This window comes from Bacillus rossius, chromosome 1, assembly GCF_032445375.1.
Source record: "Bacillus rossius redtenbacheri isolate Brsri chromosome 1, Brsri_v3, whole genome shotgun sequence".
NCBI lineage: Eukaryota > Metazoa > Arthropoda > Insecta > Phasmatodea > Bacillidae > Bacillus > Bacillus rossius.
The window spans coordinates 23129690-23145012 of NC_086330.1; the positions used below are offsets into that span (position 1 = coordinate 23129690).

Below are 15323 nucleotides of genomic sequence, written 5' to 3' on the forward strand. Positions count from 1 at the left end.
TACGCTTCCTGGAAGTCGTCCATGTTTATCGGGAGTGTCTCTGTTCGGTAATTCAGTCCGTGTCTTCCTCTCGCGGCGTTATCTTGAACCGAAGATCCCTGCTGCGTCGCGATCTCAGGTTCGTGGCGCTCCCACGACACGTTATCTGTCGCGCCACCGATCCCTGTCGCGTCGCCCGCCGTCTCCGGTTCACACCGCTCCCACGTCGCGTTATCTTACGCCGAACGTCTCGAGTTCGCGTCGCTCTCACGCCACGGTATCTCTCGCCGAAACGTCTCGTGTTCGCGCCGTTCCCGCGCTGCGTTATCTCCCGCCGGCGCGCCGGCGCGCCGTCTCGAGTTCGCGCCGCTCCCACGCCGCGCGGTCGCACCTGCTTCCGTCCTGTCCTGCATCTGCGCGCTTGCGTGCGCTTGCGTGCGCTTGCGTATGCTTACGGCCACACTAGTTGGGCGCCAAATGACGTCCCTCGGCTTCAGGTCCCCGTTTTCCCGTTGAAATAAATGTCCTGTTATGCCCGTACTGCCCTCGTCGGAGAGGTGTGGGTCCAGGCCAACGTGGCCGGGACCGGGAAAGGCGGGACCTGGAGGGAGAGTGAAGTGATTGCGAGGAATGTTGGTAGGTTGTCGCAAGCAGAACACGGCATTAACGAATTTCACGAGCCATCTTTTATTAACGCTTATAAAGTCCTGCCGCAGCCTGGTGGAACCGTCGCGGAACATGTGCCCTACCACGGCGACACGGACTCCCTGATGACGGGGCGGTTCTCAAATACGTTTCGGCGCGAATCGTAAAGTTTATTAATGCTAGGCTGACCCAGTGAGAAAGGGCCCGAAGACGGAACGCTGTACATACGCGGCCCGTTACGTAATGTTCCGTGGACGGCGAAAAGTTCAGAGACTCGTAGCACCACGTTCGCGTTGTAGAAACTGCCCGCTAGACACGTCTCCCGATGACTCGTAAGTTAACAATGCTAAGCTGATTCGCGGTGGCAGCTCAGCTGCCGTGACCGACTGCGGACTGAGCGAACGTTCAATCCCGAGCGCAACGTGCGCGGCTCGCGGAGCAACGAACACGTCTGTCTCCGCTCGAGACCAGGACGCGACTGCCTCTCCCCGCTCGCCCGCGGGCCGGCGCCCGCGGGTGGCGGGGAGGGAGGGGAAAATCGGCCGGCGTGGGAGAGAGCTCCGTCCCGCGGCGCGCCAGGCTGCGATTACATACTACGGCGAAACCCTTCAGAAAGTTATTGAATTATTTACAAAGACATACACGAGACATTAATGAATAAATAAGTTATTTACATTTAAGACCCTTGATCGTTTGCAAATATATATACACAGACATAACCCTCACTGGCATGCTAGGGCGCACGCGGGTGCGTCCCTGGCCGTCGCACTCCACTGGGGACACACAGGGAGGATGTTGACGAGGCATAACGGCCTGAGGGAGCCGAGGAGACACTTGGGTCGACGTCAATGTGTTACAATATTTTTTAAAACATTGTGCAAAAGTTCCCGGGCTGTAATTTGAATTATTATGTGTAACTGTAAAACATCATTGTTGGTTCAAAACGTATTTGAATTTTCAACATTACTTTTAAATAACCCTACCGATTGTGCTGAAAATCGGTGGACGATCGGTAAATTACATAATATTAATAATTCAAACGACGAAAATATAATTGAAAAGTCAAATCGATGGTTGTTCCAATCGAGTGGAAGAGAAATGCCACGCATGCGTACAATGAGCATGAAGAGAGATGCCACGCATGCGTACAATGAGGAAACAGAACACATCCGTAGTGGGACATCCGTAGTGGGACACTTTTTCGTATGTGCAGCCGGCGTTCATCGATTTATTAGACGTTGTCACGTCAAAAAAATATCTGAGAAATTATTTCAAAAACTGAGATGGAATTAGGAATTACATCATATTTTATACGAAACTCTCGTTTTACACAATGTTAATGATGGATTCAACTGTTACTAGTGCCGTTAGTTTGCAGGTCGCCGCGAGTTTCACTATGCGGATGGAGAATTAAGGTAGGTCTCTAGTAGTCCTTTTTTATCTATGGTCTAAATAATAATAATACAAACAACATGGTTTCTAAAACATGCTGCAAAGAATTACTTCAAGAGAGTATATCAGATCCTGTTATACGTGAAGGTAATTAATATGTCTTTGCATTATTTAAATTGTTATTTATTAATTGCAGCTACAGCAATAATTTTTTTGTAGTGATACTTTTCTAAAGTAGCGATTTTTCACTAACCTTGCCCAACTAACGATTCAAAAGTTTTTGCAGTATTTTTAATGTTACTAACGTAGCATAACAAACCGTCCACCTTATTTTACCGTACTTTAGTCTAATCAACCGTTCACACGATTAACATATTTTTAATGTATAACCATCCATTCTCACGATTTTACAGGTTTTTAAATGTAGCTAACTTACTCTAACCTTTAAAACTGTGAACTATTTTAATAGGGATTATTCTATTTTCCGATACCATAATACTTGACGTCACGAAAATGGCGTCGCGTACATAACCTCTACTTTCTTTCGGGACAAGCGCGGGAATATGGGGATTTTGGGCGGGGAACAATAAAACCACCTTTTTTTTGCGTATTTCATATTTTCCCCTACTATGCTTTTCAATATCGTAAACTAGACTATAATCTCCCCGCTCTAGTTTATTTAACGATACCACAGTATCACAAAATAGAATAGACTGTGTGAGACCATATTCTACTTTACGATACTGATAAATTATTTCAAAAGTCTCACTTTAAAAAATTTAAATATTGTTACTGCAAAATATAATAGACTAGGTAAAACTGTATTCTACTTCACAATACCGGGAAAATATTATTTTGAAAGTCTCATATTTAAAAAAATTAAATTAATGAAATACTGGTATTGCAAAATATAATATACCGGGTGGGACTTTATTTGACTTCACGATACTGAGACTATATTACTTCGAAATGTCTCACTTTCTGAAAATTAAATACTGGTATTGCAAAATAGAATAGACCAGGTGTGACTGTTTTCTACATCACAATAATGATCAAAATATTATATAGAATTTTCTTTAATGTAATTATTTAAATCTGTTATAGCAAAATAGACTATACCGGGTGAGCCTATTTTCTATTTCAGATCACCAATTTTTAATCACAAAAGTTCTTATTTTATACAAATTAAATACACTGCTATCGTAAAAACTAACTCGAGTGTCAACAGATATACCTTCTGTAAATATATGATGAGCTCAAACTACAAATGCATAAAATTACAGATCACAAACATTTAAAAAGCCATAAAAAACCACTTACCTTTCTCAGCATTTTGGCACTAATTGTTTTCTTTCACTACTTCTCTTGTAAATTATAAATTTCCACCAATTTGCCATTTTTCATTTTAATGTATTCGTTATCGCGAAACACGACCCGCCACTTCCTGGTCACTAATACAATCACAACCACACATTCTCTCGATCACAGTACTGTTATATTATTTCATTATAAATAAACATGACTTTCCTTCTTTCTCGTTACTACTTCACTCATTATCCCACATATACAATAAATTTCTTATTACCTACTTAATGCTTATTGTTTACTCATATATTCAATTTATAATGATATTCAATTCTTCTTTTCATTTCACTCCTCGTATAACTGACCACTACTATCGCTGCAAAACTCACACTGTCATTAGTCCATTTTTTATTTTCCATGGTGCTATTTTGTTTTTTGTTGTCGCCATTACTGCATACTAAATTTTCCTTCATTCCACCATTCAATTGATTGTCATTGGCCAACTTACATGGTGTTATTGTTTTCCCCTACTGTTTTTCACACATAATAAGCTTCCGCACTTGGCCGGAATCGCAAAATATAATTGAACATTTTAATATTGCAATTTTCTTGTACAGGCACACTTTTAAAAATGTTAGGAACTTAAAAAAATTCTCATTTTTATATGTATTTTACTATTGCAAAAGAAATAAATTACTAATTACAGTATTTTTAATGTTGCTAATCTAACTGGGAGTAGTTTAAATCCAGATACCATAACAATATTGATGATGTCACCAATATGGCGTGATGTCATTACTACCCCTACATTCTTACGGGAAAAGCGTGGGAACATGGAAGTTTTGGGCCGGGAACATTCATATGCTTGTTTTGCACTTTTCTCTATCAAACTAACACTATGGTATCATATTCTATACTACAGCCCTACCTATTTTAGTATAGGACACGATACCGAAGTAATATTTTCCATGTTATCGTCTTCTATACTTAAGTCCTACCTACTCTAGTATAGGACACGATACCGAACATACATTTCCTGTCGTATGGTATTGTTTTGTACTTTAATCACGCCCGGTTTAGTATATTTTGTGATACCAAGTTTTATAATTTAATTATGTAATACAATATCGAAAATATATTCGTTACTCTAATTTAATTTTCTCAACTGCAACATCTTTTGCAAACCCAGTCTGTGAATCTTCTCACTCCAAAACACCCATTTCTGTGCTTATACCGTAGGAATGTAACGGTTGTACATAATAACTTCAGCACAGCCTTATTAACAACTTCTTCAATATACCTACATACCATATCGTGATGTAAAGTTATATATAAATTACCATTTATTAGCTCACCTACCCTCACCTAAACTTTCTTTTTGTTTTTATCACTTCAAAGATTGCTAATTCAACCTAGAGAAAAACAAGCCATTTTTTTTTTTACATTACCGACTAAATTTTATGATTCGCCAATCCAAATAATCTATTTCACTTAACATCGCTAATTAAAAACACACAACACACCTCTCACCCAACACATCAAAAGAAATGCACATAAAACAAAACTGCAAATCACAAACATTTGACAACCTTTAAAAACCACTTAACCTTTGACATCATACATTTCCCCAACTTTATTTCCAACCAATAAGTAAGGCCGGTATCATATTTTGATCTTGACCCATCTAACCTAACCAACCATTAACACACTTTTAAAGTTTTTTCATGTAGCTAACCCCACTTAAGCAATCATTCTCTTGATTTCACATTCACAGTAGGTAGGTATTTATAATGTAACAAAGCTATCCTAACCACTTGTTAATCTGTAAAATATTTTAAATAAAAAAAGCATGTTCAAAATTTTTTTATGGAAAGGTTATTTATTCTGTTACAGAATTACTATAGCTATAGGTATGTTGTTTTTCAGTACGTAGTTTGTTTTTGTTTTTTTGGTAATATTTGTATATTGCAGTTTTTTTTTTTTTTTTTTTTTTTTCGGAAAGTAATAATAATCTTCCAAAAATACCTTTGTCAAAAACCAAAGATGTTTCTGTATTTAACCTGAAAACAGCATCTTTATATTCTTACTGGTTTCTGAGAAATCATAGTTTATAGCTTACAGTACAATACCTATGCATTGATGCAGTTATCACCATTTTTTTTAACCTTCTTCTATATGTATAGAGAAACACAGTATTGGAAAAGCTAATATTCACAACATTCCATTCCGAGGTTGTGTTTGTGTATGTATGGCATAAATATTATAAATTTGTTTGATCGTGAGAATGGTAGATTATATTAAGTTAGTTTCATTAAAAAATACTTTAAAATATTGTGGATGGTTGGTTAGTTTAGTATAGCTATATTAAAAATACTGAAAAATATTTTTAATGGTTGCTTATGAACTGCAATGTAAGCATTGTTCAAACAAGTCCATACCAAGGCCTAAACAATTCTTAAGTTCACTGAAGGTTACCTTAGTTCGCAGCTCACACGAGCAACTTTAGTAGCAAATAGAAACATGCATAAAAGATGTCCATATTGTCTCTCTTGGACTTAGGTGACTGAAAAATTAGACAATAGTCAAGCAAGATTTAAAATACTTGAAAAAAGTGTGGACGGTTGATTAGGTTGCTACATTAAAAATACTGTGAAATTGTGTGAACAGTTATGTCAGGATAGCTACATCTTAAATTGTAATTTCTAAGCAACCATCTACAATGTTTTAAAGTATTTTGAAAGTAGCTAATCTAATAGACCATTCTAGTGATTTGACTAAAGTTCTCCACACATACCCACACGGGCAAGCAAAAAATGGCGGCGGATGCGTCAGTGCACATATAGGTATTGTAATGAATGTTATAAATAGTGATTTCTCTGAAACCAGTAGAAATTTGCCAATGCTTTTTCAGGGTAAGTACAGGAGTGTCTCTAGTGTTCATAAAAAGGATTTCCGAAATTTTATTGGAAATCACATTAAAAGTGTTGTAAGGAGGAAGTGGGGGCTTTATAAATAACTGAGGAAATAGTTTTTTTTAATTAACTTAATGTTAAAATATTAATTAAAATTACCCGCTGACTCGTACCGAATGGAACAGGTTGTGTTGTTTCTTTCTATGTAATTACCATTAAACTTATCCAAGCATAGGGTGAAATGTAAACTCAGAATTATCTTACAAAATTAGAGCATTACTACTGCAAGAAATCAAATCTATTCCTACTGGATCTTAAGTTTTGTAAACTTTTACAGGAAGTTTTCTAGGGGTAGTTTAATGAATTAACCAAAGTACTTAATTTAATTAAAAATAATTTTACATTAAACTTCATGAAAATATACATTAAATACTTAAGCAACAAAATACTTAGAGAGAAAAATTTAAGTCTTAAGTTTACATATGCTCCAGATTTTCAATAAAGTATAAATAATTTTTGTGACGGACTCTTTAACTTGATATTATTGCAAACTTAAATGCAGAGCATCCCCCACCCTACCTGTTCTATTCTGTCCTGGAGCCCCTGTAGTCGTCTTTTTGTTTCAGATGCTGAAGACAGCAGCAGCGATTCAGGAGACGGCCATAGTGGGTCGGAATCAGATCCACACGACTCAGACGAAGAAAACAGCGGCGAGGAGGAAACCCACGACTCCAAATCCGGTTGGGCGGACGCCATAGCGAAAATCTTGCGCACCAACAAGCCGAGGAGGAAAAGGTCTATTGTTTTGTCGAGAGCCAAGAAACTGAATGAAGTTGTCAAGAAAGTGAAAGTCGAGGAACCCGAGTTTGATGTTGACGTTAAGGACGACAAACCAGATGTGAAAGATTTGTCTGAAGAACAGAAGTTAGTTGAAAAACTTAAGAGAACCGTAAGTTTTGTATCTGTAAAGTATGAATTTTGGAATTATGTACATCAATGGCCTGGCAAAAAAAAGGGGGCAAGGTGGAGTTTGTAAATTATCTCACTGTATGTGAATATTAATAATGCCATATGACACTTATGTTTTAATCAATTGGTGGTGACTGAACAGTTTATAATAGTTTGGCCAATAATAAGTTGACTCACTGCAGCCATCTGATAGATTGACAGAAGTATTATATTTTTCTTTGACAAATATTGTGTGGTTACTGATGTAAAAATGTATCAGTGTTGAATAACTAAATTAATGTAATGGCATGTATTTTTACAGTTTTTTTTGTCTGTATCTGACATGAGCATACAAAGAATTTAATTTAGTTAAGAGTGGGGAGGGTAGAACCACTTTGTCCACGGTTTGCGCTTAAATCCTCTCTCTCCTTTCGTTGTTGGCGGTATTAGATTTTTTTTTGTGATTTCTTTTGGGGGGGGGGGGTTGTATTTCCCCCTCACCACACCCTATGTATGCCCATATCTCTGATTTTTCTGTCTGTGTACATTTAAAATAGGAACCAAAATTTTTGCCTCTGCATAATTCAAACCACTAAAAATACATGCATGCTGTCAATAATATTGAGATTGATTGTTAAAAGATTATGTTATTACTAGAATACTTATCTAAAATTTGTATGGTTGATTTGATGTTTTCCAGCCACAGGTTTAGCTGTCGTCTTCTCATGTTATTTCTTTTCTTCCAATAAGGTCATTGGCTTTAATTGCTGAGGTTTCTTATACTTCTTGCAAGGGTTTGGTTTAAATCTCCACTTCAGATGTGATTTGATTAATAAGCACAGAGTTAAGTACCCAGTTCATATTGAGCACACTATAACTTTGTGAGTCCCATCAGCTTTTTCATTGCACATTAATTATTGCTTCACTATGTATGTGTTTTCCAGTCATAATATAAACCTTTATAAATAAAAAGCCTGCATTGTTGTGCAATTCTGTCTTCATATTTGTTCTATGCTATGCTTTGCTACGCTATTGAACAGCCACTATGAAATAAGTACCGTATGTACTTGTTTTGAAGCTATGCATTGCTTAATTTATCTATAACTTTAATATTCACAGATGGCCACCTAAAACTTAATTACTGTGTTGAATTCTTATGCTAAAATGTACTATGCCGGACACTTAAGTTTTTTTTTTTTTTCATTTATTGCCTGTTCCATTTGACTTTGAATCGACTCGTCGGGTTCGTTGTGTACTGTAGAGCTACTGCTGCTAGGTTCGGCATCCGTTATTTTCAATTCTTGTATTTGGATACGAGGGATATTTTCAAAAAGTTTGCAATACAGTGTTCTTCCGCAAAAGCAATAAGTGCAGTTTTACTCAAATTCGAAGTAAAAAAAACAACAGTATTTTGGGACTGTGAGCTGTGGTGGTCATTGTGCAAATATTTTAACAAACATATAACCCGTTTGTCTTTTTTCTTCTAGGCGAGCTCTCAGAGTTTCAAAGAACCGTTTCACCAGATTGTCATTTGTCATTGTTAGGTAATTGAATTTTTTTCAAGCAACACCTCAACTTTAATAATTGCTTTGGCTGTGAGAAATGAAGAGTTTCGTCTGCCTTAGTTTTTTGTGGTAACTAACACGTAGTTCCATTGTGTTTCCCTAAGGTTCCAAAGAATTCCTGGGCTTCTAAAGGCAGAGTGAAGCCAAACATATTGGACAAGGACAGGGAGCGAGTACTTTCCAAAATTGCAACGAAGTAAGTCACATAGCCAATTCTCAGTGTGTATTACTGGACCCAGACACACCCCAGTGTTAAATTGGAAGTGGGGATGAATTGGTGTTGGTTGGTTGGTTGGTTGAGATTATGCCTTCATTTCCAGGGGAGTTGTGCAGCTGTTCAACGTTGTGCGGCAACAGCAGAAAACAGTTGACGTTCAGCTGAAGGAAGCAGGAGGCTTGTTCAGGAAGGAGGAACAAGCGATAAAGTCGCTCGATAAGAAATCATTCCTCGATATGCTGATGGGCTCAAATGCCAAAAGTGAAGTGGTTGATGATACTCCGAAACGCAAAGATCCAGTTGAGGTCAGTGTTAAAAACATTCATGGTTGCTATGTTTTAATATTAAATCGAGGTAACAGACATGTTTTTTAGCTGTGCATCCATTTTTTTTTGTGGCGTTAAGAGATTAGATTTCTCGCATCCCACCGAGGTAGACTTACTTAGTTTGATTCCTAATGGGAACCAACATGGATTTTACGCAGGTGGAAAAGGAAGCAGATGTTGCTATGATTTGACTGGTTTTTTCAGGGTGCTCCTGTTTCTCCCACCCATGCATTTTAACAGTATTTCATTCTCATCACCATTTACCATCTCTAATGTCGTCAAGACTTAATTAGGCGCTAAATTATTCATTCTTCTTTTCTGTAAGCACATCTGTTCCATTTTCGTAGCTAAGCCCATCGTCCATAACTAATTACCTCAATTACCTCTGTACAAACCCACCATGTGCATGTATTTCATACGTGACACCGTAAATTTAGTTGGATCTGATTTCACTCAGAATTTGTCTCTCTTTTAATGTGGTATGCCCTAACAGGGCACTATGGTTATAAAATTTCCCGGCCTTCTAATTAACTAAATATTTTGGTGCAAAACATTCTAATTGCATTTGGGTCCTGGGTGGCCATGATGGCTAATATGTCACTCGTATGTAGCGAGGGTCATGGGTTAGAAGCCACTTCAATCTTGGAGATTCCATATTATTTAGCATCTGTGAATGTGTGATGTAACACCCTATAAAACAAAATTTATTTAAATGTAGTTTGGATAATAATTTAATAATTATGTTGGCCAAAATGTTGAACAATTCATCAAATGGTACACCATGCCACCTATTTCAATCATTAAGAATTATTTATTAATTATTGACTTTTTTTTTAATCATCATAAGCTTTAGTAATTCCCTTTTATAAATCACATACTTTATAGTGAACTTTTTATAAAAAAGTTAATGTATCAAAAAAATTTTAAAAAAAAACATGTAGAATAGTTTTGCGTGACAATACATTTATTTTGCATCTCAACAATTAGGTTGTCCATGACAAACAATTACCATATAATTCAGGGAAGGAATTGACCATACCTTGTTACAAGGAATATCCCAGCAATTTTTTGGAGTGGTTTAAGAAACCTAAATTAAGATGGATGGACCGGCAATGCTGCCAACTTACGGAATTGCCTATCAGTTATCACATTCTCATGCGCCCAATAAAAACACATAAAGCACATTCTACTCTACAAAATACTGAGCACTTCTACACCGTTATGAATCACTTAATATAAAAAAAATTAAATGCTTTTCATAATTAATATTTAAGTTAAATACTTTAAAAAAAAACCTTGTGTTATATGAGTGATTATCGTAAAGAATGCTGATGCATGCGATGAAATAAATTTGTCATTAAGTGTGTCTGTTTTTGTAGTAAATAAACAACACTCTGTAGTTTCATAACTGGAAATCTGGACCGGTATTAAAATCAGGGCCTTTTGAATGAGATTCCAGTGTTTTTTTGTCTGTACCACTGCGTTTTAATAGAATGCATAGTAATACTCTCCGCGTTTGGGATGATATTAAATTGAAATAGGGCTGAGGGAACTGAAATGATTGTGGCGAGGAGTATTCCTTTGCAGTTGTAATATTGGACAGCCTGATGTGGTTGTGTGGTGCAGGCTGGAGATGACGAGGATGCAACGTGGCACGTGCTGCGAGATGACTTCATGATGGGGGCCAAGCTGAAGGACTGGGACAAGCCCGTCAGCGGAGCGGCTGTCGACAATGTGTAGTTAACCTTATTGTACAAAATAAATGCAAAGTTTATTTTTTTGAGCTTGTTTTTATCCTTAAAAATATGCTGCTGAATCCCAGAATTTCTAATTATAAATTCAGTGTCTTGTGAGGAATTTGCATCAATTGCATCAGAACCACTGTGAAAACTAGGTACTGGAATTTACTGGAATTTCCAATGACTACACAGGCACCTGATGGCAACCAGAAGGCATCAAGGCTACAGTGCAATCAGGCTTTGCTGAACTGGGAATGGAATAACTTGTTCACCCTCTGGTATACAATCAGTTAGGTGGGTAGTAGTACTGTGTTTGAAAATAATTTATTTTAAATTTTTTTCCCTAACACTGAGCATGATAACATTTTTATACTTCTAACAACTTAAGAGCTTTCCCTTACTCTAGGTATGCTTACAGGTTACTCTCAACAATTCTATTAGGTGATGTGGCAGAAAAGTACTCAAAGTACGTGTCAAGCAGGTCTCTCAGCTGCATGTTGGAGTAGTGCCGAGACACATTAGATGGGATGGGTTGTCAAATTGGCATAGTATATATTCCATGGCATTAATGGAAAAAGGGGGGGAGGGTGTCCAGTGCTGATAGCTTCCATGTAGGGAGACCCTTTCACCATTTTAATCAAATAACTTTGCAAGGTTCGAACCCAGGTCTCCATGCTCCATCATTTTTCAATAAATTTTTAAAATTTGTTACATTTTTTGACGTGACGTCTAATAAATCTATGAACGCTGGCTGCACGCACGAAAAATTGTCCCACTACGGATGTGTCCTGTTTACGCATGCGTGGCATCTCTCTGGTATGTTGCGGACGGTACAGAGAACTCGGCCGGGGTTTGAGGTTATTGTTGTGCACCGTGCCACGGGAGTATATTCGCAAGGAAATGGCGTTCTTACAAGTACGTATTATTTTAATTACTAGCGTAAATCAGCATATTTAAACAGTGTTGTATGAGTATTGTTTTAGCTGTGTAACTAAATATTTACTGCTGGTATGATACTTTTCACGCTTTCATTTGACATTGGTAATTATTTGTCATGAGTTATTATTTGATCAATTAAATCACACACCGTATTATAGTTATGAGCCCACGAGCGTGTAAATATTTTGAGTCCAACAGAGAATATGCTAGTTAAAAGAAATTCATACAAATATTGTGCATGGAATATTATTAATCTATAACATCTGAAACAATTGTTTCCAATATGGCCTCGTGGCTGTGCGGTTAGCATCGCTGACTACCAATAGATAGGTTGACGGATCAAATCCCGGAAACTGGAATTTTTTTTGTACTTGTAAAAATAAATACGGTGCGCACGACACTTCAAAAGTAATAAATATATTTGAATCAATGAATGCAAATAAAAGTAAATTTATTAATTAAATTGTAGATTTCATTTCATTCCTTCTTTGTATCCATACAAAATAGTGATAATTCATAAAAATGATTCAATTTTATTCATAAAAGTATGCAGAGGTAGATTTTATCATACAAAATATAGAAACATTTTTAAAAAATTTCTTCCTCAAAGAATATAATATTTTGAATGCCTAAATGGTTTGGTTGCAAAAACCTATTACGGCTCAGTCTCAGGCCGAATATATTTCATTTTCTTATGAACCAATCATTTCATCAATGTTTTGTTATGACGTCACGTTAAACTATCGTCCGTAAACCGACTTTACAGACAACCGATTTTTTTTTGATAGTATACACAAATTTTTAATATGGCTGTTGTGACAATTCAAGATGGCAGAAAGTACTAGGAAACAAAATTCCAGAATTCAAAATGGTAGCTGGGGTCAAGGTCATCCAAGTTGGCCGCCGTGACATCACAATCAAAGATGGCGGACACCGGTACCTCACTCTTGACTCTAGCTGCAGGAGACCCTATTGTATACATGGTACCTTGTGCCGATGTGTTTGTTATTTCTGTTTTGTGCACATGCATGTTGCAGCTTGTAGATGTGCTTGTGTGGTCTGACAATCTCCTGGTCGGCATAGGCGTGCGCAGGACTTCAGTATTGGTGGTGCCAGATTACACAACAGCCCTGTCATTCACGGACCCCGAGCCTAAACCGGGGGGGGGTTCGGGGGTCCTCCCCCGGAAAAATTTTGATTTTAAAGCGCAAAATGGTGCTATTTAAGGTGTTTCCGAACAAAATCATTAAATACACAGATGTAAAAATTTTAACATTTTTATGACAAATTATGACTTTGAACGTTATAATCACCAGGAAAACTACTAAACTATTTACAGTTTTAAGCTTTGTTGAGCCATAAAGTAAATTGCATAAATTGTTTGCACGGAATTCATGCTGGTGGCTTTAAAAAAACCGTACTTACATGTTTTCTGAAGACGCCAAATAAATGCTAGAAAAAACATTCTCAAATGTTAAGTTTTAAAATCAACAAATCAAGGGAATTTTTGTAACATACCTTAAATATGTAAAATATTAAAATAATAAAAATACAAAAATAAGAGTGGGCAAAAGTTTTAACTTTTGGAATACAACAAAAATGTTTTGTCGGCGACTGCATATAAGTCATAGAGTAAGCCTATCCTTTTAACTAACTAAACTCTCTCTCTTTTTTTAAATAAACCCTGGCGGACCGCGGCTATTATTCCGTGCGCCTGCCGAGTGGAGTGAACAGTGGACACCGAGCGCGCATTCTATGTAATTCGAGGAGAACTATGAGAAGTATTTACATTTCAGAAGTTTCGTAGCCGCGGCCCGCGTGTACAACACAAGTAATTGCACCTGGCTTGTTTCCGTGTGTATAGTTGGTTCGATTGATAATTGATATACTGATAGTGTTATGAGCACATATCTGTAACTCGACACGATTGGGAAACATATTTTTTTGGAAATAATACGGATTTTTGTAAGTATGTATTATTTCTGCTTGTAAAAAACAAAATAACGTTAACCCTAATGGTGGTGCCAAGGCACCTGTGGCACCTACCGTGCGCACGCCTATGCTGGTCGGTCTGATTGAGGTTGTCCGTGCACACGTTCTTTCTATGACTTTGTGACATGCTGTACATGTAACGCGAGCTCTTGGATGCCTCCGCCTGCCTCTTGTGCAGACTGTCACTGCGCCCGCATCAGCCCTGTCCTTCATTGGCCGCAGTTACGCCCACCTGAGGGTTTCCCTTCATCAGCTCATTATATAATACATTTAACATTGCTAAACAGTAAGACTTTTCAAAGTAACAATGTTTTCGTGAAACTAGGCAGTCTGTACATACAACTGTAATTCATCACAAAAACTAAGAACTAGATGTTTTGTCCTCATCATCAATGTAACAACTATACAGTACATGGTTTACTAAGGAAACAAATTCATCTGCAGGTGGCTGGTATTCATAATAAAGCATATTTGTGGACCTACTCAAAGTCAGTGAAATTAATTAACATTTATGTTTTCACAATGGTAAGTTGTTACTTGCTTCAAATGTTTCAGTGAGTGATTCTACCTGCAGTAGTTTTGTTGGATGTTACTATACTATCCCTCACAGTTAGCGCTAATCAGGGTGTCTTCTGACCCTGTAAAACCTGGAAAAATCAGGGAATATTTTGAAAAATCAGGGAATTTTTGTTTGGTAGGTTGTAGTTGGCAATATGTTTTTGGTTTATTGATCTGCTTGCATTGACATAGCATCAAGTGAATCGCGCCCCATTTTTTTTATTTTTGAATGGAAAATAACAAACAGTTCCCACGTCCATTGTCTTTTATTTACCATCGGATTCGGAAGTGGCGTTAAATCACGTGATACAAACTGGTTCAAGCTGGTCTGTTATCCTGCTGACGTGACGTGCTGCATGTGCTTCCCACGTTCGGATTATACTGACAGGTGCATCAATGGATGCCCTCAACGTAAAATGGGCATTTTTGTTAGCTTTGAAAATACATATCACAGACACTTTTGGTGAAGATTCGCCATCGTTGCTACAAAATTGGTGGCTGTGGGCTTCATACGGTCCATGGTGCTTTCAAAACTGGAATTTCTGCTATACAATTGGACGTTGTTAGTTTTTTGAGGCACAGTTACATTTGTTTATGCATGTACCTACCTGCAAGGAGGGCAGATTACATTAGAATAACTGGATCAGAGCTTTTTTCCAAGAAATTTTGTGCAATCAGATGGAATACTGCAGTTGCTGAGCGTGCCATGAAAATGTTACCCCACCTAAAGAAATTTGTTAGTGAAGTTTCTATTTCATCTGTGTCTTTCAGTGTAGTGAAAAGTGCTCTTGAAGAAAGTAAAATTG

The 15323-nt window shown here is 37.4% G+C and overlaps 1 protein-coding gene across 1 annotated transcript; it reads left to right on the plus strand.

Moving 5' to 3' along the window:
- Window positions 1–2073: 2073 nt before the first annotated feature.
- On the plus strand, window positions 2074–11069 carry LOC134533040 (RRP15-like protein). The gene is made up of 5 exons (XM_063370210.1): window positions 2074–2163; window positions 6860–7182; window positions 8851–8942; window positions 9067–9268; window positions 10916–11069. The coding sequence occupies exons 1-5, from the start codon at window positions 2097–2099 to the stop codon at window positions 11027–11029; spliced, it is 798 nt and encodes a 265-aa protein (XP_063226280.1). The 5' UTR covers window positions 2074–2096; the 3' UTR covers window positions 11030–11069.
- The last annotated feature ends 4254 nt before the right edge of the window (window positions 11070–15323 follow it).